At 60.9% G+C, this 25105-nt stretch overlaps 1 protein-coding gene across 1 annotated transcript in view; it reads left to right on the forward strand.

The window, feature by feature from the left end:
• Window positions 1-1119: 1119 nt before the first annotated feature.
• The window catches only part of LOC144807242 (acetylcholine receptor subunit gamma-like), a gene marked incomplete at its 5' end in the record, with an annotated part of 101393 nt that continues 77407 nt past the window's right edge, over window positions 1120-25105 (forward strand). Inside the window, one exon of the mRNA XM_078673094.1 lies at window positions 1120-1305. Coding sequence (XP_078529220.1) covers window positions 1120-1305 — 186 coding nt within the window. The remainder of the gene's footprint in view (window positions 1306-25105) is intronic.

The raw sequence follows: 25105 nt of genomic DNA on the forward strand, positions 1-25105 counted from the left end.
CTAAGAAACCTGTATCCCAAAAAAGGGGATGCATTAACCATCCTTGGTTTAGTCCAGAGCTCCGGAAACTTAAACAGAGCTGTAAAAAAGAGGAGAGATTATGGAATAAAACTTTTGACCCAGCAATCAAAACCAAATACAGAGCCTCTATCAAAACCTACAAAGCTGCGCTAAAGACCACTAAAATAGCCTTTTATTCAGAGAAAATCTCTGCATCCTCCAACTCTTCATAAGAAATCTTCACTATTTTCAAAAGTCTGCTAAAACCCCCTGATTCCTTTTTGGCCCCTCAATCATCGGTCCTTCGCTGTGAAGAATTAGCACTCTTCTTTCACAATAAAACTCAAAATATTCTTCTGGCCCTCCCACCCATCACCACCCTTGATCCTTCGCCGCTACCCACACCCCTCTCTCAAGGCCCCATTCCCGAACTTTCTTCCTTTTCCCCCCTCACTAAGGAATTATTTCCCTCCCTTCTTAACTCAATCAAAAGTGTCTCTCCCCTTGATCCCGTCCCAATTAACACCCTGAAGCTAGTCCAGCCCATTATGGAAGCACCAGTTATTAACCTGATTAACACCTCGATCGAAACAGGAACAGTCCCAAGGGACTGGAAAATGGCCATGGTCAAACCATTGTTGAAGAAACCTAACTTGGACCCTGGAGACCTATCTAACTACCGTCCCATTTCTCTTCTCCCGGGTATTAGTAAATTGGCAGAAAAACTCATCAACCAGCAACTGTCCTCTTTCCTGAAGGCCTCCAATTTACTCCATCCCTCCCAAACCGGCTTCCGCCCGGGACAACGGACGGAGACGGTGCTTCTTAAGGTGGTTGAGGAGTCTAGGAGGATCCTGGACACAGGTGGCAATGTGGCCATCATCCTCCTGGACCTCAGCGCCGCCTTCGATACGGTTAGTCACCGTATCCTTCTAGCCCGTCTAAATGAAGTCGGAGTCACGGGAAAAGCTCTTTCCTGGCTGGAATCCTTCCTTTCGGAGAGATATTTCAAAGTATTTGAAGGAGACTGCCACTCCGCGCCACTACCCCTGCAGTGTGGGGTGCCACAGGGCTCCTCCCTTAGCCCCACACTTTTTAATGTGTACATGTCCCCCTTAGCTAAGATAGTAGCCCCCTACGGAATTGAATTGGTCAGCTATGCTGATGACACTCAGCTCGTGGTTTCTCTGAATCAGGCTGAATTATCACACACGCGTCTGAGTGACTGCCTGGAGGAGGTATCAAAGTGGATGAGCCTGTTCCAGCTAAAACTTAACAACCAAAAGACCGAACTGATGTTATTGGGTAGGAATGTATCATTTAACTCCCCCACGCTATGGCCATCTTCCATGGGCGCTAGCCCAACTCCCAAAAGCGTGATCAAGAGCCTGGGTTTTTGGCTAAACAGAGATCTTACATTCAAAGCACAAGCCAGAAAAACTGCGGCCACCTGCTTCTGCTTGCTCAAATCCATCCGTAAAATCCTCCCTCAACTTCCCGACAGAGCCAAAATAATCCTGCTCCAAGCCTTGATTTTGTCAAGGCTGGATTACGGGAACGCACTGTACCTGGGAGCCCCAGTCTCTGTAATTCAGAAATTACAGGTAGTACAAAACTCCGCTGCTAGATTGCTGACAAGCACCAACCACCGCTCCTCAGCTAAACCAGCGTTGAAATTGCTTCACTGGTTGCCTATACAGGAACGGGTACATTTCAAGGCCCTCTGTATAGCCCACAAAAATCTTCAGGGTAAAGGCCCCCCCATTCTTGCCAATCTGATCAAACCACACAGAACCCCCAGAAACCTCCGTTCCAACGAGCTTAACTTGGCACAAGTCAGCAGAATCAACAAGGCTCGCACGGGTGGTCGCCTCTTCTCCAACAACACCTCAAGGTTGTGGAACTCCATGCCCCTCCCGCTGCGGCAAGAGCCCAACCATCTTGTCTTCCGTAAGAAACAAAAAACTTGGCTCTTTCCTACAACATAGTGATACCTGATCTTGTCCCTTCAACCTCCCCCTTCGCAGCTGCAAGCGCTGGGATGCCTCCGGGTAGCCATGCGCTATACAAGAATCATTTCAATTCAATTCAACTTAAAGACCTGCATCAACCCTCTTGAGCCCTGCTGACGTGGTCGCGGCTCCTCACGAACTATCCTCCGGATCGAGCCCTGCTGACTTTGTCGCGGCTCGAGGAGTACTCTGGTCCGGCTGGACCATCGACGCACCATCACGAACTGAGTCGACCTCAAGGGAGTAGGACATCCAGTGCGACTACCATCTTCCGTACCCCTCGGCTCGAGGATTGAGAGCTGTGCGCAGGGTACTCTTCGTACTGGCCTAAAGACTAAGACTGTCCCGCTACCCCTTCACAAGAGCCTTGAGACTTTACGATCCCTCGATCGCTTGTACATAAGAGTGCTTATTCTTTTATCTGTTCATATAGAGCCTGATACTGAAAATCTACAGTGTGGTGTCCGTTCGTAAGTGTGGTGTGGTCCTCGTGTGTACGATTCAATACTTGATGTCCTCCCCGGTGGGGACCTCTCGTTTAGGCTCGGCATTATTGGAGGGAGAGGTGGGTCACGGAGTAGTCGGGTAGACACAACCTGGCCTCTGAGATCGCCCCTTCTAACATTGTTGGCAAGCGACGGGATAAGAGCCTACGCCCGGGAATCGTACAGTAAAACGACTGACACACCACCTGAACAAGAACAACCATGAGTCTCATCGGAACAAGCGAAAAGACCACATTCCAAAAGGACCTCCTGGAAGAATATACGCACCGAGAACTAAAACAATTCTGCAAAGACTTCCACATCGCTACCACTGGGTTAAGCACCAAAGATGATTACCAGAAAGCCCTGACGGCCTGGGTAGAGGCCGGGGCCCACCTCCCCGCAACAGAAGGAAACGGCGTACAGGGAGAGACCCCGATCGAAACCGACGGCCAAGAAGAAGAGGGACCCGACTCCCTAACGCGGAATACCGGCACGGAGAGAGGCCTGTCGATAGAGGAAATGACAGACCGAGAACGCAACCAAAACCACGAGCTAGAACTGGCACGCCTTAAAATCGAAGGAGAAGTCAAGCTAGCTGAGAAGAAACTAGCCGTAGAGCAATTACGGCTGCAAGGAGAACTGGAAGAAAAGAAGCTCCAGAGGGAGCATGAAGGAAAGAAACTCCAGCTCGAACATGAGCGCAGCTTAAAAGAACTGGAACTCAAAGCCAGAAGCGAAGAAACCCGACCCCTGGGGAACCGAGACACTGGTCCCCCGGTAGAACCAAAAGTCCACATCCCCAAGGATGTGGTGAAGGAATATTATAAGAACAACGACATCCAGCAATGGTTCAAGGCGTACGAGGTCGCCATGACCGCCCACCGAGTACCTGAGAAGGATTGGGGGGCCGGATTATGGGGCCGCTTCCTCATCGAGGGAAGAGACACGATGCTGGACCTGCTCTCCTCCGTCATGACCTCCTACCCCCATATGAAGGACGCCCTACTGGCTCGATATGGGCTCACCCCGGAGATGTACCGGCAACGGTTTAGAGACTGCAAGAAGATCCCCGGCACCACGTGGGTAGAATACCTGAATTTCTACAGCCGGGCCTTGGAAGGGTGGATCAAGGGCAGCAAGGTGACCACCTTTGAAGGACTCATTGACCTCATAGCCTATGAACACCTATCCACCAACTGCTTTGTAGAACTAAGGCAGCACCTTCTGGCCAGCAAGTTGGCAGACCCCCGGAAGCTGGCTGTCGAGGCTGATCGATGGGTGAGCACAATAGTCCCACGAGGTCCCGTGGGAGACTATGGCTGAAACGAGCGAGGATCTCCACGACAGAGGGGCACAGGGGGTCAGGGTAGACAGAGGGGTCCCCAGACAGGGCCTCCCTGCAGCCCCCCTAGAACCCAGCCTGGGGCCTCCCCGCCTGCTGCGAGGGCCGGGTTCCCTCCAGCTAGACAAGGACCCAGAATAAGCACCGCCTGCTACCAGTGTCAACAGACAGGGCATTATGCCAGCGACCCCAACTGCCCCATGCTCAAGAAACCCACTGCGGTGAGTCGCCCGCGCGCCACCTCGCCAACGTAGCCTTAGAAGAGGAAGAGATGGAGGACCCGGAGGGGTGGGAACCAGCAGCTATGACCTTAGTCTCCCTGGGAGATAGAGAAATGGTTCCCGGAGCCCCCTACCAGACAACACTGAAAAATACCAACAGCAGGTGACCGTCAACGGGCACCGCATAGGGGCTCTCCGAGACACAGGGGCCAGTATCACCGCTGTAAGGGGGCACCTAGTTACAGAGGACCAAATCATACCCCACGCCTCCTGCAGGGTGATCTACGCTGACAACTCCGTCTGCACCTGCCGGATAGCTCAGGTCCCATTCGAGTGGGAGGGCGTCTCCGGGGAATTACGAGTAGCAGTCCGCACCGACATGCCCGTGGACTGTCTACTAGGTAACGACCTAGAGAGCTCCCCGTGGAAGCAAGTGGAGCGAAGGACTCACCTCGAGATGGTGGCCTACCTGAATGGGCCTGCGTGACCACCCGATCCATGGCTTCCCGTGTGTCTGCCCCCGAAGGGGTGGAACCCGAGAACCCTCGCCCCGTCTCCGCCGAGCCTGAGGGCAGCGGGCAGACAGAAGGCCTCGACCTTTTTCCCGGCAAAAGCAGTGACCCCGACCCGGGTCCCCTGGACCCGGCTGGCGAACCAGCCCCAAACCCGGACGATCTCCCCGAGTTAGCCCAGTGGCGCCAGGAGGGGGGACCTTCCCAAGAAGAATTCTGCCTGGAACAGACCTCCTGTCCCTCCCTAGTGGGGCCGCGGCAGCAGGCCGCCGCCCAGGCCGCCGGTGACCAGTCCGGCTCCCACCACGTCTATTGGGAAAATGGCCTACTATATAGTGAACAAAAGTCCGCGGAACTAGGGTCAGCCCGGGTGCTGGTGGTACCCCTACGTTTCGGGGGCTTCCTCCTGAACCTGGCCCATGATGTGCCCTTGGCGGGACACCTGGGTCAAGACAAAACGTACCACTGTCTGGTCACTCATTTCTACTGGCCCCACATGCGCTCCAATGTGGAGGTCCACTGCCGATCCTGCCCCACGTGTCAGGCCAGCGGAAAGAGCGGAGGGAGGCGCAAGGCTTCCCTCCAACCCTTCCCCGTGGTCAGTACCCCCTTTGAACGGGTGGGAATCGATATTGTGGGGCCCCTTGACCCTCGAACCTCCTTAGGCCACCGGTTCATCCTTGTCCTGGTGGACCATGCCACCCGATATCCCGAGGCCATTCCCCTCCGAACGGTGACGGCCCCCGTAGGGGGGCGGGCCCTCATGGGGATCTTCTCCCGGGTGGGATTCCCGCGAGAAATAGTGAGCGACCGAGGAACGAACTTCATCTTGAAGTACATGAAGTCCCTCTGGCAACAGTGTGGGGTGACGTACAAGTTCACCACCCCGTACCATCCCCAAAGCAACGGCCTGGTTGAGCGGTTCAACCGCACCCTCAAGGGAATGATCATGGGTCTCGAGGAGTCCCTGAGGCGCAAGAGGGACGTCCTCCTCCCCTGCCTCCTGTTCGCGTACCGAGAAGTTCCCCAGAAGTCCCTGGGGTTTAGCCCCTTCGAGCTGCTATACGGGCACCCCGTCCGGGGACCCCTCAGCCTGGTCAAGGAAGGATGGGAGACGGCGTCTCTGGACCCCCCACCAGATGTGTTTCGATACATCCTGGCCCTCTGAAACCAGACTCGGAAGTTCCGAGAACTTTCAGAGGCAAACCTCGAAGCCAGCCAAGAAGAAATGAAACGGTGGTATGACCAGAATGCCACTCTGGTCGAGTTCCAGCCCGGACAACAGGTCTGGGTGATGGCCCCTGTGGAACCTTGTGCCCTGCAGGACAAGTGGACAGGGCCCTTCAAGGTGGTCGAACGAAAAAGCCAGGTTACCTACCTCATCGATGTGCAGTCCCCCAGGAACCCCTTGCGGGTCCTTCATGTGAACCGCCTGAAACCCCACTTCGTGCGGTCCGAGTTGAGTCTACTCCTCGCCACCGACGACGGAGCGGAGGAGGACACGGAGCCTCTCCCCGATCTCCTGTGTGCAAAAGAAAAAGATGGCTCCGTGGAGGGAGTGAGACTCTCCTCCTCCCTCACCCCGAGCAGCGCGAGGACTATCGCCAGTTACTGGGACAGTTCTCTGACCTTTTCTCTCTCGTCCCCGGCGTCACCAATTGGTGCGTCCACGATGTGGACACCGGGGACAGCCCTCCGGTACGGCACAGAGCCTACCGTGTCCCTGATCGAGTTCGGGCCTGCATCAAGGCCGAAGTCTCCAAAATGCTAGCCATGGGGTGGTCGAAGCCTCCGACAGCCCATGGGCCAGCCCCGTGGTCGTGGTTCCGAAGGCAGCCGCCCCGGCGCTGTCCCCGAGCTGAGGTTCTGCATGGACTACCGTGGGCTCAACGCAGTCACCAGAACCGACGCCCGCCCCATTCCCCGAGCAGACGAGCTCATTGACCGCCTGGGGTTTGCTCGCTATCTCAGCACCTTCGACTTGACCAGCGGATACTGGCAGATTGCCCTTACAGAAGGAGCCAGAGAGAAATCCACTTTCTCCACCCCGGATGGTCACTACCATTTCCGGGTGATGCCCTTCGGAATGAAAAACGCCCCCGCCACCTTCCAGAGGCTGGTTAACCAGGTACTGGCCGGGCTGGAGGAGTTCAGTGCCGCCTATCTGGACGATATAGCGGTATTCAGCTCCCACTGGACCGAGCATCTCCTCCACCTCCGGGAGGTCTTGGTAGCTCTGCAGAGGGCGGGTCTCACCATAAAAGCCAGCAAATGTCAAATCGGTCAAGGGTCCGTGGTCTACCTGGGGCACTAGTTCGGCAGGGACCTTGTGGCACCCCTCCAGCCCAAGATCGATGCAATCGTGGCCTGGGAGGCTCCCACCACCCAGACGGAGGTGCGAGCCTTCCTAGGGCTCACGGGATATTACAGGAGATTCATAAAGGGGTATGGCAGTATCGTAGTTCCCCTCACGGATTTAACCTCCAAAAACCATCCCAAGAGTGCACCTTTCATTACATGCAGGCCCCATTGCATGCACCTTTCATTACATGCAGGCCCCGTTGAGTGCACCTTTCATTAAATGCAGGCCCCGTTGAGTGCACCTTTCATTACATGCAGGCCCCGTTGAGTGCACCTTTCATTACATGCAGGCCCTGTGGTTGAGTGCATCTTTTATTACATGCAGGCCCCGTGGTCGCGTGCACCTTTCATTACATGCAGTCCTCGGTGCGTGCACCTTTTATTACATGCAGCCCCAGTTGCGTGCACCTTTCATTACATGCAGGCCCCATTGAGTGCTCCTTTCATTACATGCAGGCCCTGTGGTTGAGTGCATCTTTTATTACATGCAGGCCCCGTGGTCGCGTGCACCTTTCATTACATGCAGTCCTCGGTGCGTGCACCTTTTATTACATGCAGCCCCAGTTGCGTGCACCTTTCATTACATGCAGGCCCCATTGAGTGCACCTTTCATTACATGCAGGCCCCGTGGTTGAGTGCATATTTTATTACATGCAGGCCCCGTGTTTGCGTGCACCTTTCATTACATGCAGATCTCGGTGCGTGCACCTTTCATTACATGCAGGCCCCGTGGTTGCGTGCACCTTTCATTACATGCAGGCCCCGTTGAGTGCCCCTTTTATTACTTGCAGGCCCCGTTGAGTGCACCTTTCATTACATGCAGGCCCCGTTGAGTGCATCTTTCATTACATGGAGGACCCGTTGCGTGCACCTTTCATTACATGCAGGCCCCGTTGAGTGCACCTTTCATTACATGCAGGCCCCGTGGTTGAGTGCATCTTTTATTACATGTAGGGCCTGTGGTTTCGTGCACCTTTGATTACATGCAGGCCCTGTTGAGTGCACCTTTCATTACATGCAGGCCCCGTTGAGTGCACCTTTCATTACATGCAGGCCCCGTGGTTGCGTGCACCTTTCATTACATGCAGGCCCCGTTGAGTGCACCTTTCATTACATGCAGGCCCCGCGGTTGCGTGCACCTTTCATTACATGCAGACCTCGGTGCGTGCACCTTTTATTACATGCAGCCCCCGTTGTGTGCACCTTTCATTACATGCAGGCCCCGTTGAGTGCACCTTTCATTACATGCAGGCCCCGTTGAGTGCACCTTTCATTACATGCAGGCCCCATTGCGTGCACCTTTCATTACATGCAGACCTCGGTGCGTGCACCTTTCATTACATGCAGGCCCCGTTGAGTGCACCTTTCATTACATGCAGGCCCCGTTGAGTGCACCTTTCATTACATGCAGGCCCCATTGCGTGCACCTTTCATTACATGCAGGCCCAGTTGAGTGCACCTTTCATTACATGCAGGCACCGTTGAGTGCACCTTTCATTACATGCAGGCACCGTTGAGTGCACCTTTCATTACATGCAGGCCCCGTTGAGTGCACCTTTCATTACATGCAGGCCCCGTTGAGTGCACCTTTTATTACATGCAGGCCTCATTGAGTGCACCTTTTATTACATGCAGGCCCCGTTGAGTGCACCTTTTATTACATGCAGGCCCCGTTGAGTGCACCTTTTATTACATGCAGGCCTCATTGAGTGCACCTTTTATTACATGCAGGCCCCGTTGAGTGCACCTTTTATTACCTGCAGGCCTCATTGAGTGCACCTTTTATTACATGCAGGCCCCGTTGAGTGCACCTTTTATTACCTGCAGGCCTCATTGAGTGCACCTTTTATTACCTGCAGGCCTCATTGAGTGCACCTTTTATTACATGCAGACCTCGGTGTTAGCAGCTCTCCCTGCCCGGCCTTGCGGCCAGAGACGTTTTAAGGCATGGGCAAAGTGGGCTCTGGCCCTGGGCCCCAATCTAACAGGGGGCCCCCTGAGAGATCAACTCTGTTCTGCAGAAAGTCTTGCCCTGATGACCTTTACTAATTCTTAAACAGCTTACTTTTAATATACCATTTTACCTTTAATTTAATTTTCAATGTTGGCTATATGTGAGAGTCTGTTACAGACATGTTGCGAAGAGGAATGTATTTGTTTCATGCAGCATCCATACAAAAAACTTTCTTTTAGATCAAAACAGGACCTCACATATAAGAAATGGGGGGTGTCTCAGAGATTATTTGCAGCAATATTAGTGAGCAACTGCCGTGTCACAATACTGAAAACACCAGTCACTATCCCTGAATATTAAACACATTTAGAATTTGGACGAGTGTGCCTGTTAGTGACCTGTTTAAAGACTGCATGAAAGAGCCTAAATTGAATCATCAATTCAAATATCTTCCCAAAAGGGGCCCCCAAAATACGTTTGACCCAGGGCCCCCCAAATCCTTAAGATGTCCCTGCTCGCGGCGCTAGAGGTCGTCGGTGCAGGCCCGTGGGTGCCCTCATGCCCCTCACATACCCCCTGCTGTGGAATGCGCCCCGCGGGGCTTCTCCACCTGCTCGTGTCCGTCAGGCGTCCGCCCGTGCCAAGGACAGCGGCGTCTTGAGCCTAGCGCCAAGGTCGGGCCTCGAGCAGCTGCGCTTCGAGGCCCGGGGAGCTGCGGCTCCGGTGCTGGCCGCGGGTCCGAGCGGGAGACCCTCTGCGGTCAGTCAGAGTCACATTATAACCCGGGTGAGGGACAAACTCCTCTTGAATGGACAGCACTCGCTTCTTTAAACCCAGTCAGTGCCCAGGAAGGGGATGGGCGTGGTCAGAGTGGCATCAACGGGTGTGAGGCACCCCCCCGGGAGTCAATGCTTCCAGGACCCCCCGCCCTGGGCAGCAGTGCCTTGAGATGGCATGCCAGGGAGTCAGAGGCTCCGAGGACCCCCTGCCCTGGGCAGCAGTGCCTTGAGATGGCATGCCAGGGAGTCAGGGGCTTCCAGGACCCCCCGCCCTGGGCAGCAGTGCCTTGAGATGGCATACCAGGGAGTCAGGGGCTCCGAGGACCCCCTGCCCTGGGTAGCAGTGCCTAGAGATGGCATGCCAGGGAGTCAGGGGCTCCGAGGACCTCTGCCCTGGGCAGCAGTGTCTAGTGATGGCATGCCAGGGAGTCAGGGGCTCTGAGGACCCCTGCCCTGGGCAGCAGTGTCTAGAGATGGCATGCCAGGGAGTCAGGGGCTTCCACGACCCCCTGCCCTGGGCAGCAGTGTCTAGTGATGGCATGCCAGGGAGTCAGGGGCTCTGAGGACCCCTGCCCTGGGCAGCAGTGTCTAGTGATGGCATGCCAGGGAGTCAGGGACTCCGAGGACCCCCTGCCCTGGGCAGCAGTGTCTAGTGATGGCATGCCAGGGAGTCAGGGGCTCCGAGGACCCCCCGCCCTGGGCAGCAGTGTCTAGTGATGTCATGCCAGGGAGTCAGGGGCTTCCAGGACCCCCCGCCCTGGGCAGCAGTGCCTTGAGATGGCATGCCAGGGAGTCAGGGGCTCTGAGGACCCCCCGCCCTGGGCAGCAGTGTCTAGTGATGTCATGCCAGGGAGTCAGGGGCTTCCAGGACCCCCTGCCCTGGGCAGCAGTGCCTAGAGATGGCATGCCAGGGAGCCAGGGGCTCCGAGGACCCCCTGCCCTGGGCAGCAGTGCCTTGAGATGGCATGCCAGGGAGTCAGGGGCTCTGAGGACCCCTGCCCTGGGCAGCAGTGTCTAGTGATGTCATGCCAGGGAGTCAGGGGCTTCCAGGACCCCCTGCCCTGGGCAGCAGTGCCTAGAGATGGCATGCCAGGGAGTCAGGGGCTTCCAGGACCCCCCGCCCTGGGCAGCAGTGCCTTGAGATGGCATGCCAGGGAGTCAGGGGCTCTGAGGACCCCCTGCCCTCTGCAGCAGTGCCTTGAGATGGCATTCCAGGGAGTCAGGGGCTTCCAGGACCCCCTGCCCTGGGCAGCAGTGCCTAGTGATGGCATGCCAGGGAGTCAGGGGCTTCCAGGACCCCCTGCCCTGGGCAGCAGTGTCTAGTGATGTCATGCCAGGGAGTCAGGGGCTCCGAGGACGCCCTGCCCTGGGCAACAGTGTCTAGTGATGGCATGCCAGGGAGTCAGGGGCTCCGAGGACCCCCTGCCCTGGGCAGCAGTGCCTTGAGATGGCATGCCAGGGAGTCAGGGGCTTCCAGGACCCCCTGCCCTGGGCAGCAGTGTCTAGTGATGGCATGCCAGGGAGTCAGGGGCTCCGAGGACCCCCTGCCCTGGGCAGCAGTGTCTAGTGATGTCATGCCAGGGAGTCAGGGGCTTCCAGGACCCCCTGCCCTGGGCAGCAGTGTCTAGTGATGTCATGCCAGGGAGTCAGGGGCTTCCAGGACCCCCTGCCCTGGGCAGCAGTGCCTAGAGATGGCATGCCAGGGAGTCAGGGGCTTCCAGGACCCCCCGCCCTGGGCAGCAGTGCCTTGAGATGGCATGCCAGGGAGTCAGGGGCTCCGAGGACCCCCTGCCCTGGGCAGCAGTGCCTTGAGATGGCATGCCAGGGAGTCAGGGGCTTCCAGGACCCCCTGCCCTGGGCAGCAGTGCCTAGTGATGGCATGCCAGGGAGTCAGGGGCTTCCAGGACCCCCTGTCCTGGGCAGCAGTGTCTAGTGATGTCATGCCAGGGAGTCAGGGGCTTCCAGGACCCCCTGCCCTGGGCAGCAGTGCCTAGAGATGGCATGCCAGGGAGTCAGGGGCTTCCAGGACCCCCTGCCCTTGGCAGCAGTGTCTAGAGATGGCATGCCAGGGAGTCAGAGGCTCCGAGGACCCCCTGCCCTGGGCAGCAGTGCCTAGTGATGGCATGCCACGGAGTCAAGGGCTCCGAGGACCCCTGCCCTGGGCAGCAGTGCCTAGAGATGGCATGCCAGGGAGTCAGGGGCTTCCAGGACCCCCCGCCCTGGGCAGCAGTGCCTAGAGATGGCATGCCAGGGAGTCAGAGGCTCCGAGGACCCCTGCCCTGGGCAGCAGTGCCTAGTGATGGCATGCCAGGGAGTCAAGGGCTCCGAGGAACCCTGCCCTGGGCAGCAGTGTCTAGTGATGGCATGCCAGGGAGTCAGGGGCTCCGAGGACCCCCTGCCCTGGGCAGCAGTGCCTAGTGATGGCATGCCATGGAGTCAGGGGCTTCCAGGACCCCCTGTCCTGGGCAGCAGTGCCTAGTGATGGCATGCCAGGGGGAGTCAGGGGCTCCGAGGACCCCCTGCCCTGGGCAGCAGTGTCTAGAGATGGCATGCCAGGGAGTCAGGGGCTCTGAGGACCCCCTGCCCTGGGCAGGAGTGTCTAGGGATGGCATGCCAGGGAGTCAGGGGCTTCCAGGACCCCCTGCCCTGGGCAGTAGTGTCCAGTGATGGCATGCCAGGGAGTCAGGGGCTTCCAGGACCCCCTGCCCTGGGCAGCAGTGCCTAGTGATGGCATGCCAGGGAGTCAGGGGCTTCCACGACCCCCTGCCCTGGGCAGCAGTGTCTAGTGATGTCATGCCAGGGAGTCAGGGGCTCCGAGGACCCCTGCCCTGGGCAGCAGTGTCTAGTGATGTCATGCCAGGGAGTCAGGGGCTCCGAGGACCCCTGCCCTGGGCAGCAGTGTCTAGTGATGTCATGCCAGGGAGTAAGGGGCTTCCAGGACCCCCTGCCCTGGGCAGCAGTGCCTAGAGATGGCATGCCAGGGAGTCAGGGGCTCCGAGGACCCCCTGCCCTGGGCAGCAGTGTCTAGTGATGGCATGCCAGGGAGTCAAGGGCTTCCAGGACCCCCTGCCCTGGGCAGCAGTGCCTAGAGATGGCATGCCAGGGAGTCAGGGGCTTCCAGGACCCCCTGCCCTGGGCAGCAGTGCCTTGAGATGGCATGCCAGGGAGTCAGGGGCTCCGAGGACCCCTGCCCTGGGCAGCAGTGTCTAGTGATGGCATGCCAGGGAGTCAAGGGCTCCGAGGACCCCTGCCCTGGGCAGCAGTGTCTAGTGATGGCATGCCAGGGAGTCAGGGGCTCCGAGGACCCCCTGCCCTGGGCAGCAGTGCCTTGAGATGGCATGCCAGGGAGTCAGGGGCTCCAGGACCCCTGCCCTGGGCAGCAGTGCCTAGTGATGTCATGCCAGGGAGTCAGGGGCTCCGAGGACCCCCTGCCCTGGGCAGCAGTGTCTAGTGATGGCATGCCAGGGAGTCAGGGGCTTCCAGGACCCCCTGCCCTGGGCAGTAGTGTCCAGTGATGGCATGCCAGGGAGTCAGGGGCTCCGAGGACCCCTGCCCTGGGCAGCAGTGCCTAGTGAGGGCATGCCATGGAGTCAAGGGCTTCCAGGACCCCTGCCCTGGGCAGCAGTGTCTAGTGATGTCATGCCAGGGAGTCAGGGGCTTCCAGGACCCCTGCCCTGGGCAGCAGTGTCTAGTGATGTCATGCCAGGGAGTCAGGGGCTTCCAGGACCCCCTGCCCTGGGCAGCAGTGTCTAGTGATGTCATGCCAGGGAGTCAGGGGCTCCGAGGACCCCTGCCCTGGGCAGCAGTGCCTAGTGAGGGCATGCCATGGAGTCAAGGGCTTCCAGGACCCCTGCCCTGGGCAGCAGTGTCTAGTGATGTCATGCCAGGGAGTCAGGGGCTTCCAGGACCCCTGCCCTGGGCAGCAGTGTCTAGTGATGTCATGCCAGGGAGTCAGGGGCTTCCAGGACCCCCTGCCCTGGGCAGTAGTGTCCAGTGATGGCATGCCAGGGAGTCAGGGGCTTCCAGGACCCCCTGCCCTGGGCAGCAGTGCCTAGTGATGGCATGCCAGGGAGTCAGGGGCTTCCACGACCCCCTGCCCTGGGCAGCAGTGTCTAGTGATGTCATGCCAGGGAGTCAGGGGCTCCGAGGACCCCTGCCCTGGGCAGCAGTGTCTAGTGATGTCATGCCAGGGAGTCAGGGGCTCCGAGGACCCCTTCCCCTGGGCAGCAGTGTCTAGTGATGTCATGCCAGGGAGTAAGGGGCTTCCAGGACCCCCTGCCCTGGGCAGCAGTGCCTAGAGATGGCATGCCAGGGAGTCAGGGGCTCCGAGGACCCCCTGCCCTGGGCAGCAGTGTCTAGTGATGGCATGCCAGGGAGTCAAGGGCTTCCAGGACCCCCTGCCCTGGGCAGCAGTGCCTAGAGATGGCATGCCAGGGAGTCAGGGGCTTCCAGGACCCCTGCCCTGGGCAGCAGTGTCTAGGGATGGCATGCCAGGGAGTCAGGGGCTTCCACGACCCCCTGCCCTGGGCAGCAGTGTCTAGTGATGGCATGCCAGGGAGTCAGGGGCTTCCAGGACCCCCTGCCCTGGGCAGCAGTGCCTAGAGATGGCATGCCAGGGAGCCAGGGGCTTCCAGGACCCCCCGCCCTGGGCAGCAGTGCCTTGAGATGGCATGCCATGGAGTCAGGGGCTCCGAGGACCCCCTGTCCTGGGCAGCAGTCTCTAGTGATGTCATGCCAGGGAGTGAGGGGCTCCGAGGACCCCCTGTCCTGGGCAGCAGTCTCTAGTGATGGCATGCCAGGGAGTCAGGGGCTTCCAGGACCCCCTGCCCTGGGCAGTAGTGTCCAGTGATGGCATGCCAGGGAGTCAGGGGCTCCGAGGACCCCTGCCCTGGGCAGCAGTGTCTAGTGATGGCATGCCAGGGAGTCAGGGGCTCCGAGGACCCCCTGCCCTGGGCAGCAGTGTCTAGAGATGGCATGCCAGGGAGTCAGGGGCTCTTAGGACCCCCTGCCCTGGGCAGCAGTGCCTAGTGATGGCATGCCAGGGAGTCAGGGGCTTCCAGGACCCCCTGCCCTGGGCAGCAGTGCCTAGTGATGTCATGCCAGGGAGTCAGGGGCTCCGAGGACCCCTGTCCTGGGCAGCAGTCTCTAGTGATGTCATGCCAGGGAGTCAGGGGCTCCGAGGACCCCCCGCCCTGGGCAGAAGTGCCTTGAGATGGCATGCCAGGGAGTCAGGGGCTCTGAGGACCCCTGCCCTGGGCAGCAGTGCCTAGTGAGGGCATGCCAGGGAGTCAGGGGCTTCCAGGACCCCCTGCCCTGGGCAGTAGTGTCCAGTGATGGCATGCCAGGGAGTCAGGGGCTCCGAGGACCCCTGCCCTGGGCAGCAGTGTCTAGTGATGGCATGCCAGGGAGTCAGGGGCTCCGAGGACCCCCTGTCCTGGGCAGCAGTGCCTAGTGATGGCATGCCAGGGGGAGTCAGGGGCTCCGAGGACCCCCTGCCCTGGGCAGCAGTGTCTAGAGATGGCATGCCAGGGAGTCAGGGGCTCTGAGGACCCCCTGCCCTGGGCAGCAGTGCCTAGTGATGTCATGCCAGGGAGTCAGGGGCTCCGAGGACCCCTGTCCCGGGCAGCAGTCTCTAGTGATGTCATGCCAGGGAGTCAGGGGCTCCGAGGACCCCTGCCCTGGGCAGCAGTGCCTAGTGAGGGCATGCCAGGGAGTCAGGGGCTCCGAGGACCCCCTGCCCTGGGCAGCAGTGCCTAGTGATGGCATGCCATGGAGTCAGGGGCTTCCAGGACCCCCCGCCCTGGGCAGCAGTGCCTAGTGATGGCATGCCAGGGAGTCAGGGGCTTCCAGGACCCCCTGTCCTGGGCAGCAGTGCCTAGTGATGGCATGCCAGGGGGAGTCAGGGGCTCCGAGGACCCCCTGCCCTGGGCAGCAGTGTCTAGAGATGGCATGCCAGGGAGTCAGGGGCTCTGAGGACCCCCTGCCCTGGGCAGGAGTGTCTAGGGATGGCATGCCAGGGAGTCAGGGGCTTCCAGGACCCCCTGCCCTGGGCAGTAGTGTCCAGTGATGGCATGCCAGGGAGTCAGGGGCTTCCAGGACCCCCTGCCCTGGGCAGCAGTGCCTAGTGATGGCATGCCAGGGAGTCAGGGGCTTCCACGACCCCCTGCCCTGGGCAGCAGTGTCTAGTGATGTCATGCCAGGGAGTCAGGGGCTCCGAGGACCCCTGCCCTGGGCAGCAGTGTCTAGTGATGTCATGCCAGGGAGTCAGGGGCTCCGAGGACCCCTGCCCTGGGCAGCAGTGTCTAGTGATGTCATGCCAGGGAGTAAGGGGCTTCCAGGACCCCCTGCCCTGGGCAGCAGTGCCTAGAGATGGCATGCCAGGGAGTCAGGGGCTCCGAGGACCCCCTGCCCTGGGCAGCAGTGTCTAGTGATGGCATGCCAGGGAGTCAAGGGCTTCCAGGACCCCCTGCCCTGGGCAGCAGTGCCTAGAGATGGCATGCCAGGGAGTCAGGGGCTTCCAGGACCCCCTGCCCTGGGCAGCAGTGCCTTGAGATGGCATGCCAGGGAGTCAGGGGCTCCGAGGACCCCTGCCCTGGGCAGCAGTGTCTAGTGATGGCATGCCAGGGAGTCAAGGGCTCCGAGGACCCCTGCCCTGGGCAGCAGTGTCTAGTGATGGCATGCCAGGGAGTCAGGGGCTCCGAGGACCCCCTGCCCTGGGCAGCAGTGCCTTGAGATGGCATGCCAGGGAGTCAGGGGCTCCAGGACCCCTGCCCTGGGCAGCAGTGCCTAGTGATGTCATGCCAGGGAGTCAGGGGCTCCGAGGACCCCCTGCCCTGGGCAGCAGTGTCTAGTGATGGCATGCCAGGGAGTCAGGGGCTTCCAGGACCCCCTGCCCTGGGCAGTAGTGTCCAGTGATGGCATGCCAGGGAGTCAGGGGCTCCGAGGACCCCTGCCCTGGGCAGCAGTGCCTAGTGAGGGCATGCCATGGAGTCAAGGGCTTCCAGGACCCCTGCCCTGGGCAGCAGTGTCTAGTGATGTCATGCCAGGGAGTCAGGGGCTTCCAGGACCCCTGCCCTGGGCAGCAGTGTCTAGTGATGTCATGCCAGGGAGTCAGGGGCTTCCAGGACCCCCTGCCCTGGGCAGCAGTGTCTAGTGATGTCATGCCAGGGAGTCAGGGGCTCCGAGGACCCCTGCCCTGGGCAGCAGTGCCTAGTGAGGGCATGCCATGGAGTCAAGGGCTTCCAGGACCCCTGCCCTGGGCAGCAGTGTCTAGTGATGTCATGCCAGGGAGTCAGGGGCTTCCAGGACCCCTGCCCTGGGCAGCAGTGTCTAGTGATGTCATGCCAGGGAGTCAGGGGCTTCCAGGACCCCCTGCCCTGGGCAGTAGTGTCCAGTGATGGCATGCCAGGGAGTCAGGGGCTTCCAGGACCCCCTGCCCTGGGCAGCAGTGCCTAGTGATGGCATGCCAGGGAGTCAGGGGCTTCCACGACCCCCTGCCCTGGGCAGCAGTGTCTAGTGATGTCATGCCAGGGAGTCAGGGGCTCCGAGGACCCCTGCCCTGGGCAGCAGTGTCTAGTGATGTCATGCCAGGGAGTCAGGGGCTCCGAGGACCCCTGCCCTGGGCAGCAGTGTCTAGTGATGTCATGCCAGGGAGTAAGGGGCTTCCAGGACCCCCTGCCCTGGGCAGCAGTGCCTAGAGATGGCATGCCAGGGAGTCAGGGGCTCCGAGGACCCCCTGCCCTGGGCAGCAGTGTCTAGTGATGGCATGCCAGGGAGTCAAGGGCTTCCAGGACCCCCTGCCCTGGGCAGCAGTGCCTAGAGATGGCATGCCAGGGAGTCAGGGGCTTCCAGGACCCCTGCCCTGGGCAGCAGTGTCTAGGGATGGCATGCCAGGGAGTCAGGGGCTTCCACGACCCCCTGCCCTGGGCAGCAGTGTCTAGTGATGGCATGCCAGGGAGTCAGGGGCTTCCAGCACCCCCTGCCCTGGGCAGCAGTGCCTAGAGATGGCATGCCAGGGAGCCAGGGGCTTCCAGGACCCCCCGCCCTGGGCAGCAGTGCCTTGAGATGGCATGCCATGGAGTCAGGGGCTCCGAGGACCCCCTGTCCTGGGCAGCAGTCTCTAGTGATGTCATGCCAGGGAGTCAGGGGCTCCGAGGACCCCCTGTCCTGGGCAGCAGTCTCTAGTGATGGCATGCCAGGGAGTCAGGGGCTTCCAGGACCCCCTGCCCTGGGCAGTAGTGTCCAGTGATGGCATGCCAGGGAGTCAGGGGCTCCGAGGACCCCTGCCCTGGGCAGCAGTGTCTAGTGATGGCATGCCAGGGAGTCAGGGGCTCCGAGGACCCCCTGCCCTGGGCAGCAGTGTCTAGAGATGGCATGCCAGGGAGTCAGGGGCTCTTAGGACCCCCTGCCCTGGGCAGCAGTGCCTAGTGATGGCATGCCAGGGAGTCAGGGGCTTCCAGGACCCCCTGCCCTGGGCAGCAGTGCCTAGTGATGTCATGCCAGGGAGTCAGGGGCTCCGAGGACCCCTGTCCTGGGCAGCAGTCTCTAGTGATGTCATGCCAGGGAGTCAGGGGCTCCGAGGACCCCCCGCCCTGGGCAGAAGTGCCTTGAGATGGCATGCCAGGGAGTCAGGGGCTCTGAGGACCCCTGCCCTGGGCAGCAGTGCCTAGTGAGGGCATGCCAGGGAGTCAGGGGCTTCCAGGACCCCCTGCCCTGGGCAGTAGTGTCCAGTGATGGCATGCCAGGGAGTCAGGGGCTCCGAGGACCCCTGCCCTGGGCAGCAGTGTCTAGTGATGGCATGCCAGGGAGTCAGGGGCTCCGAGGACCCCCTGCCCTGGGCAGCAGTGTCTAGAGATGGCATGCCAGGGAGTCAGGGGCTCTTAGGACCCCCTGCCCTGGGCAGCAGTGCCTAGTGATGGCATGCCAGGGAGTCAGGGGCTTCCAGGACCCCCTGCCCTGGGCAGCAGTGCCTAGTGATGTCATGCCAGGGAGTCAGGGGCTCCAGGACCCCTGCCCTGGGCAGCAGTGCCTAGTGATGTCATGCCAGGGAGTCAGGGGCTCCGAGGACCCCTGTCCTGGGCAGCAGTCTCTAGTGATGACATGCCAGGGAGTCAGGGGCTTCCAGGACCCCCTGCCCTGGGCAGCAGTGTCTAGTGATGTCATGCCAGGGAGTCAGGGGCTTCCAGGACCCACTGCCCTGGGCAGTAGTGTCCAGTGATGGCATGCCAGGGAGTCAGGGGCTCCGAGGATCCCTGCCCTGGGCAGCAGTGTCTAGTGATGGCATGCCAGGGAGTCAGGGGCTCCGAGGACCCCCTGCCCTGGGCAGCAGTGCCTAGTGATGGCATGCCAGGGAGTCAGGGGCTCCGAGGACCCCCTGCCCTGGGCAGCAGTGCCTAGTGATGGCATGCCAGGGAGTCAGGGGCTTCCAGGACCCCCGCCCTGGGCAGAAGTGCCTAGAGATGGCATGCCAGGGAGTCAGGGGCTCCGAGGACCCCTGCCCTGGGCAGCAGTGCCTAGAGATGGCATGCCAGGGAGTCAGGGGCTCCGAGGACCCCCTGCCCTGGGCAGCAGTGTCTAGTGATGGCATGCCAGGGGGAGTCAGGGGCTTCCAGGACCCCCCGCCCTGGGCAGCAGTGCCTTGAGATGGCATGCCAGGGAGTCAGGGGCTGCGAGGACCCCCTGCCCTGGGCAGCAGTGCCTAGAGATGTCATGCCAGGGAGTCAGGGGCTTCCAGGACCCCCCGCCCTGGGCAGCAGTGCCTAGTGATGTCATGCCAGGGAGTCAGGGGCTTCCAGGACCCCCCGCCCTGGGCAGCAGTGCCTTAAGATGGCATGCCAGGGAGTCAGGGGCTGCGAGGACCCCCTGCCCTGGGCAGCAGTGCCTAGAGATGGCATGACAGGGAGTCAGGGGCTTCCAGGACCCCCTGCCCTGGGCAGCAGTGCCTAGAGATGGCATGCCAGGGAGTCAGGGGCTCCGAGGACCTCTGCCCTGGGCAGCAGTGCCTAGAGATGGCATGCCAGGGAGCCAGGGGCTCCGAGGACCCCCTGCCCTGGGCAGCAGTGTCTAGTGATGTCATGCCAGGGAGTCAGGGGCTCCGAGGACCCCTGCCCTGGGCAGCAGTGCCTAGTGAGGGCATGCCAGGGAGTCAGGGGCTCCGAGGACCCCCTGCCCTGGGCAGCAGTGCCTAGTGATGGCATGCCAGGGAGTCAGGGGCTCCGAGGACCCCCTGCCCTGGGCAGCAGTGTCTAGTGATGGCATGCCAGGGAGTCAGGGGCTCCGAGGACCCCCTGCCCTGGGCAGCAGTGTCTAGTGATGGCATGCCAGGGAGTCAGGGGCTCCGAGGACCCCCTGCCCTGGGCAGCAGTGTCTAGTGATGTCATGCCAGGGAGTCAGGGGCTCCGAGGACCCCCTGCCCTGGGCAGCAGTGCCTAGAGATGGCATGCCATGGAGTCAAGGGCTTCCACGACCCCCTGCCCTGGGCAGCAGTGTCTAGAGATGGCATGCCAGGGAGTCAGGGGCTTCCACGACCCCCTGCCCTGGGCAGCAGTGTCTAGTGATGGCATGCCAGGGAGTCAGGGGCTTCCACGACCCCCTGCCCTGGGCAGCAGTGCCTTGAGATGGCATGCCAGGGAGTCAGGGGCTTCCAGGACCCCCTGCCCTGGGCAGCAGTGTCTAGAGATGGTGTTAGACGGGGACCCTGAGGGTCGGCCGGATACCGAGGGAGAGATCCCCGAGGGGGACCGTCTCCGGCGATCGTACAGACAAGTACCCTCCCTCCCCACAAACAGGCACCACACCAAGTCGAGTTCAAGGCTTTATATAAGGTTCTTAAGGCAAGGATATCAGCGATACAGGATAACTTGGACCCGGGGGTCCTCTCACTTCTAGTCTCTGTAGGGAAAGGGGGTAGCGGGACAGTCTTGGTACCGGATCGGTACAGGTAGTGGTAAAAGGCGAGCCCACAATCCTCGAGCTGGAGGGTCTGTGGATCGGGCCGCGGCAGCGCCAGCAGGCCAAGGTGATAGTCTCATAAAGCAGAGGGCCGCGGCAGCGCCAGCAGGCCAAGTCGATGGTTTCACGAGGCAGAGGGCCGCGGCAGCGCCAGCAGGCCACGACGATGGTTTCACGAGGCAGAGGGCCGCGGCAGCGCCAGCAGGCCAAGACGATGGTTTCACGAGGCAGAGGGCCGCGGCAGCGCCAGCAGGCCAAGGCGATGGTTTCACGAGGTAGAGGGCCGCGGCAGCGCCAGCAGGCCAAGACGATGGTTTCACGAGGCAGAGGGCCGCGGCAGCGCCAGCAGGCCAAGACGATGGTTTCACGAGGCAGAGGGCCGCGGCAGCGCCAGCAGGCCAAGGCGATGGTTTCACGAGGCAGAGGGCCGCGGCAGCGCCAGCAGGCCAAGTCACGGATGAGTTCTTCTCGGGTCTCTCGACTCCAGGATACAACTGCCTTCCTGGTCTGGCCCTGCCCCAGTTATAGGTCTGGTCCCCTTTGATGTCCGGACCCTCGCGCCTGGGGGCCGGGAGGTCCGGGATGAGGGAGTCCAGACACCCAGCAGGGGGGTGGAGCCAGCGCCCAGGCGGCCTGGGGTGATCGACACCTGGCGGAGGAGAGCCGTTGACGATTCCTTCTCCCATTGACTCGCCAAGTGATCACTCTGCCTCCTGGGAGGATGGTGGGGCCTCGATGTCGGGGCCGGCCGGGCCCGGGGTTAGGGTCGAGTTGAGGCCACGCGGCCTCGTGCTGCAGTGCCCCAAGATGGCGGCCGGGTCGATGTCGTGGGGTAGATGGTGACCCGGGCCAGCTGGGTCCGGAGCTGGTGTCTTGTAGTGGAGGGATTGCAGGGTACTTCGGGTGGTCGTTTGTGGACTCTGGCTGGGGATGCAGGGAGAGCCAGGGTCCTGGTCCCATTGCGGGGAGGGGGGACAGCTCGAACATGCGGCCTGTCCAACATGCGTCCCCCCCAGCTGAAGGCGGGGAGAGTCAGCCATCTTCCTGGGGACTCTCCTCGCTGAGGCGGAAAAAGCGTGACAGGCCGTCGGCGTTGGCGTGGTCCTGGCCTGGACGATGTTCCACCGTGAAGTCCATCCCCTGCAGGGAGATGGACCAGCGCAACAGCTTCGGGTTCTCCCCCCGCATTTGCATCAGCCATTGCAGGGGTCGGTGGTCTGTTTGCACCCGGAAGTGGGTGCCGAAGAGGTATGGCCGGAGCTTCTTGAGTGCCCAGACTACGGCGAAGGCCTCCCTCTCAATGGTGCTCCAGCGCTGCTCTCGGGGCAAGAGGCGTCTGCTGATGAAGACCACCGGATGGTCGACCCCTTCGGTGTTGAGTTGGGAGAGGACGGCCCCCACACCATGATCGGAGGCGTCCGTCTGCACAATGAATTCCCGGCTGTAGTCGGGAGCCTGGAGCACGGGGGCCGTGCACATGGCGGTCTTTAGCTTCTCGAAGGCTGATTGGCAGTCCGGGGTCCAGTTGACGGTTTTGGGGCTCTTTTTGGAGGTGAGCTCTGTGAGGGGCCCCACGATGCTGCCATAGTCCTTCACGAACCGCCGGTAGTATCCGGTGAGCCCCAGGAAGGCCCGGACCTCCGTTTGGCTCGTAGGGGGTTGCCAGGCCTGGATGGCAGCAATCTTGAGTTGGAGAGGGGCCACCAGCCCGCTTCCCACTTGGTGTCCCAGGTAGGTCACGGACCCTTGGCCAACTTGGCACTTGCTGGCCTTGATGGTGAGCCCGGCTTGCTGGAGGGCGTGTAGAACCACCCGCAGGTGGCGGAGGTGGTCGGTCCACTGGTGGCTGTACACAGCAATGTCGTCCAGGTAGGCGGCGCTGAAGTCTTCCAGGCCCGCCAGTACCTGGTTTACCAGCCGTTGGAACGTTGCCGGGGCGTTTTTCATGCCGAAGGGCATGACTTTAAAGTGGTAGTGCCCGTCTGGGGTAGAGAAGGCGGATCGTTCTTGGGCCCTAGGGGTGAGGCCGATCTGCCAGTAGCCCGCTGTTAGGTCGAAGATGCTCAGGTAGCGGGCGGCCCCCATCCGGTCAATTAGCTCGTCTGCCCGGGGGATGGGATGAGCGTCGGTCCGGGTAACTGCATTCAGCCCTCGATAGTCCACGCAGAACCGGAGCTCAGGGGCAACGCCCGGGGCAGCTGCCTTGGGAACCAGGACGACTGGGCTCGCCCAGGGACTGTCTGAGGGTTCGATCACTCCTAGGGTCAGCATCTTGGACACCTCGGTCTGGATGCAGGCTCGTACCCGGTCTGGTACGCGGTATGCTCGGTGTCGAATAGGAGGGCTGTCCCCGGTGTCCACATCGTGGAGGCACCAGGGGGTGACTCCGGGGGTGAGGGAGAACAGGGAGGCGAACTGCCTCAGGAGCGTTTGGCAGTCTTGGCGTTGCTCCGGGGACAGGGCCTCGGAGAGCTGGACCCCTTCCACTGAGCCATCCTGCTCGAGGGCCCTCAGTAAGTCCGGAAGGGGTTCGGAGTCTTCTTCTGTCCCAGTATCGGTAGCCATCAGGAGGCTGAGTTCGGATCGCACAAAATGGGGTTTGAGCCTGTTGGCATGGAGGACCCGTAGGGGGTTCCGGGCAGTCTCCATGTCGATTAAATAGGTGACGGGCCCCTTGCGTTCGATTACCTTGAAGGGCCCGGACCATCTGTCTTGGAGGGCACAGGGCTCAACCGGGGACATCACCCAGACCTGTTGTCCCGGTTCGAACTCAATGGAGGACGTGTGCTGATCGTACCACCTCTTCATGTCCTCCTGACTGGCCTCGAGGTTGGCTTTGGCGGTGTCTCGGAACCGCCGTGTCTGGTTGCGGAGAGCCAGGAGATACCGGTAGATGTCCGGGGGAGTTTTCTGGGGAGGCTGCTCCCAACCTTCCTTGACTAGGCTGAGGGGGCCCCGGACGGGGTGCCCGTACAGTAGTTCAAAGGGGCTGAAGCCGAGGGACTTCTGCGGGACCTCCCGATAGGCAAACAGGAGGCATGGAAGCAGTACGTCCCACTGGCGTCGAAGGGGTTCTTCTAGACCCATAATCATCCCCTTGAGGGTGCGGTTGAATCTCTCGACCAGTCCGTTTCCTTGCGGGTGATAGGGGGTCGTGAATTTGTAGGTGACCCCGCATTGCTGCCAGAGGGACTTCATATATCTGGAGATAAAGTTCGTGCCCCTGTCACTGACGACCTCCCGGGGGAACCCCACCCGGGAGAAGATCCCCATCAGGGCCCGGCCCACCACGGGGGCCGTCACAGTCCGAAGAGGGATGGCCTCGGGATAGCGGGTGGCGTGGTCTACAAGGACCAGGATGAACCGGTGTCCTTGGGCTGTTCGAGGGTCGAGGGGCCCCACAATGTCTATTCCCACTCGTTCAAACGGGGTGGTGACGACAGGAAAGGGTTGTAATGGTGCTTTGATTTTTCAGCCACTTTTTCCGCTGGCCTGGCAGGTGGGGCAGGCCTTGCAGTGGTTGGTGACATCCTTCCGCATGTGGGGCCAGAAAAAATGGGTCACCAGGCGGTCGTAGGTTTTATCCTGCCCCAGGTGTCCGGCAAGGGGGACATCGTGGGCTAAGTTCAGGAGGAAGTCTCGGAAGCGAAGGGGCACCACCAGCACCCGACTGGCCCCTAGTTCTGCAATTTTCTGCTCGCTGTAGAGCAGGTCTTGGTCCCAGTAGATCCAGTGGGCCCCCGAGGTATCCCCGGTGCTCTGGGCCAGGGCTTGCTGCCGGAGTCCTTCGAGAGAAGGACAGGTTTTTTGCTCGGCCCGGAATTGTTCCTGCGTGGGGCCTCCCTCCTGCCGCCATTGTGCCAGGTCAGGGACGTCCCGAAGCTGGTCGGGTCCTTCTTCGGTTTGGGTCAAGGGAATGGCTTCTGGGGCGGCCTCCTCTGGGATGAGCGCGGGAGGAGGTTCTGGCCACTCGGGCTCTTCTGGGCTGGGGACCGCGCGGGCGGTCATGGACCGGGTCGTGACGCAGACCCATTCGGGGAGGCCAAGCATCCCCAGGTGCTCCCTCCGTTCGACAGCTGCCCAGGGAGAGCTTTCAAGGTCGTTTCCTAGGAGGCAGTCCACGGGGGCATCATCGCGGACAGTTACTTTTAACATCCCTGTTACTCCTCCCCACTCGAAGGGGACGCAGGCCATGTGGCATAGGCTTTCGGAGTTGTCGGCTGATCGAACAGGGCAAAGAATGTTCGGCAAGATTTGGTCTGGAGTGACGAGGTGGCGTCGGACCGCCGTTACACTGGCCCCGGTGTCGCGGAGGGCTTCCGCCCGGCGACCATTGATGTTAACCCATTGACCGTACTTCTGTGTGTTGGCGGGAAGGGGGGCCCGCGGAATCATGTCTCTCTCCCCTAAGCAGACCAGTGCCATGGCGGCGGGTGCCCATTCCGAGGGATCGGTCTCGTACTCCTCTTGGTCTTCCGGGATTATT

The sequence above is a fragment of the Lissotriton helveticus genome, unplaced genomic scaffold, assembly GCF_964261635.1.
Source record: "Lissotriton helveticus unplaced genomic scaffold, aLisHel1.1 SCAFFOLD_787, whole genome shotgun sequence".
NCBI classification, from domain to species: Eukaryota; Metazoa; Chordata; class Amphibia; order Caudata; family Salamandridae; genus Lissotriton; species Lissotriton helveticus.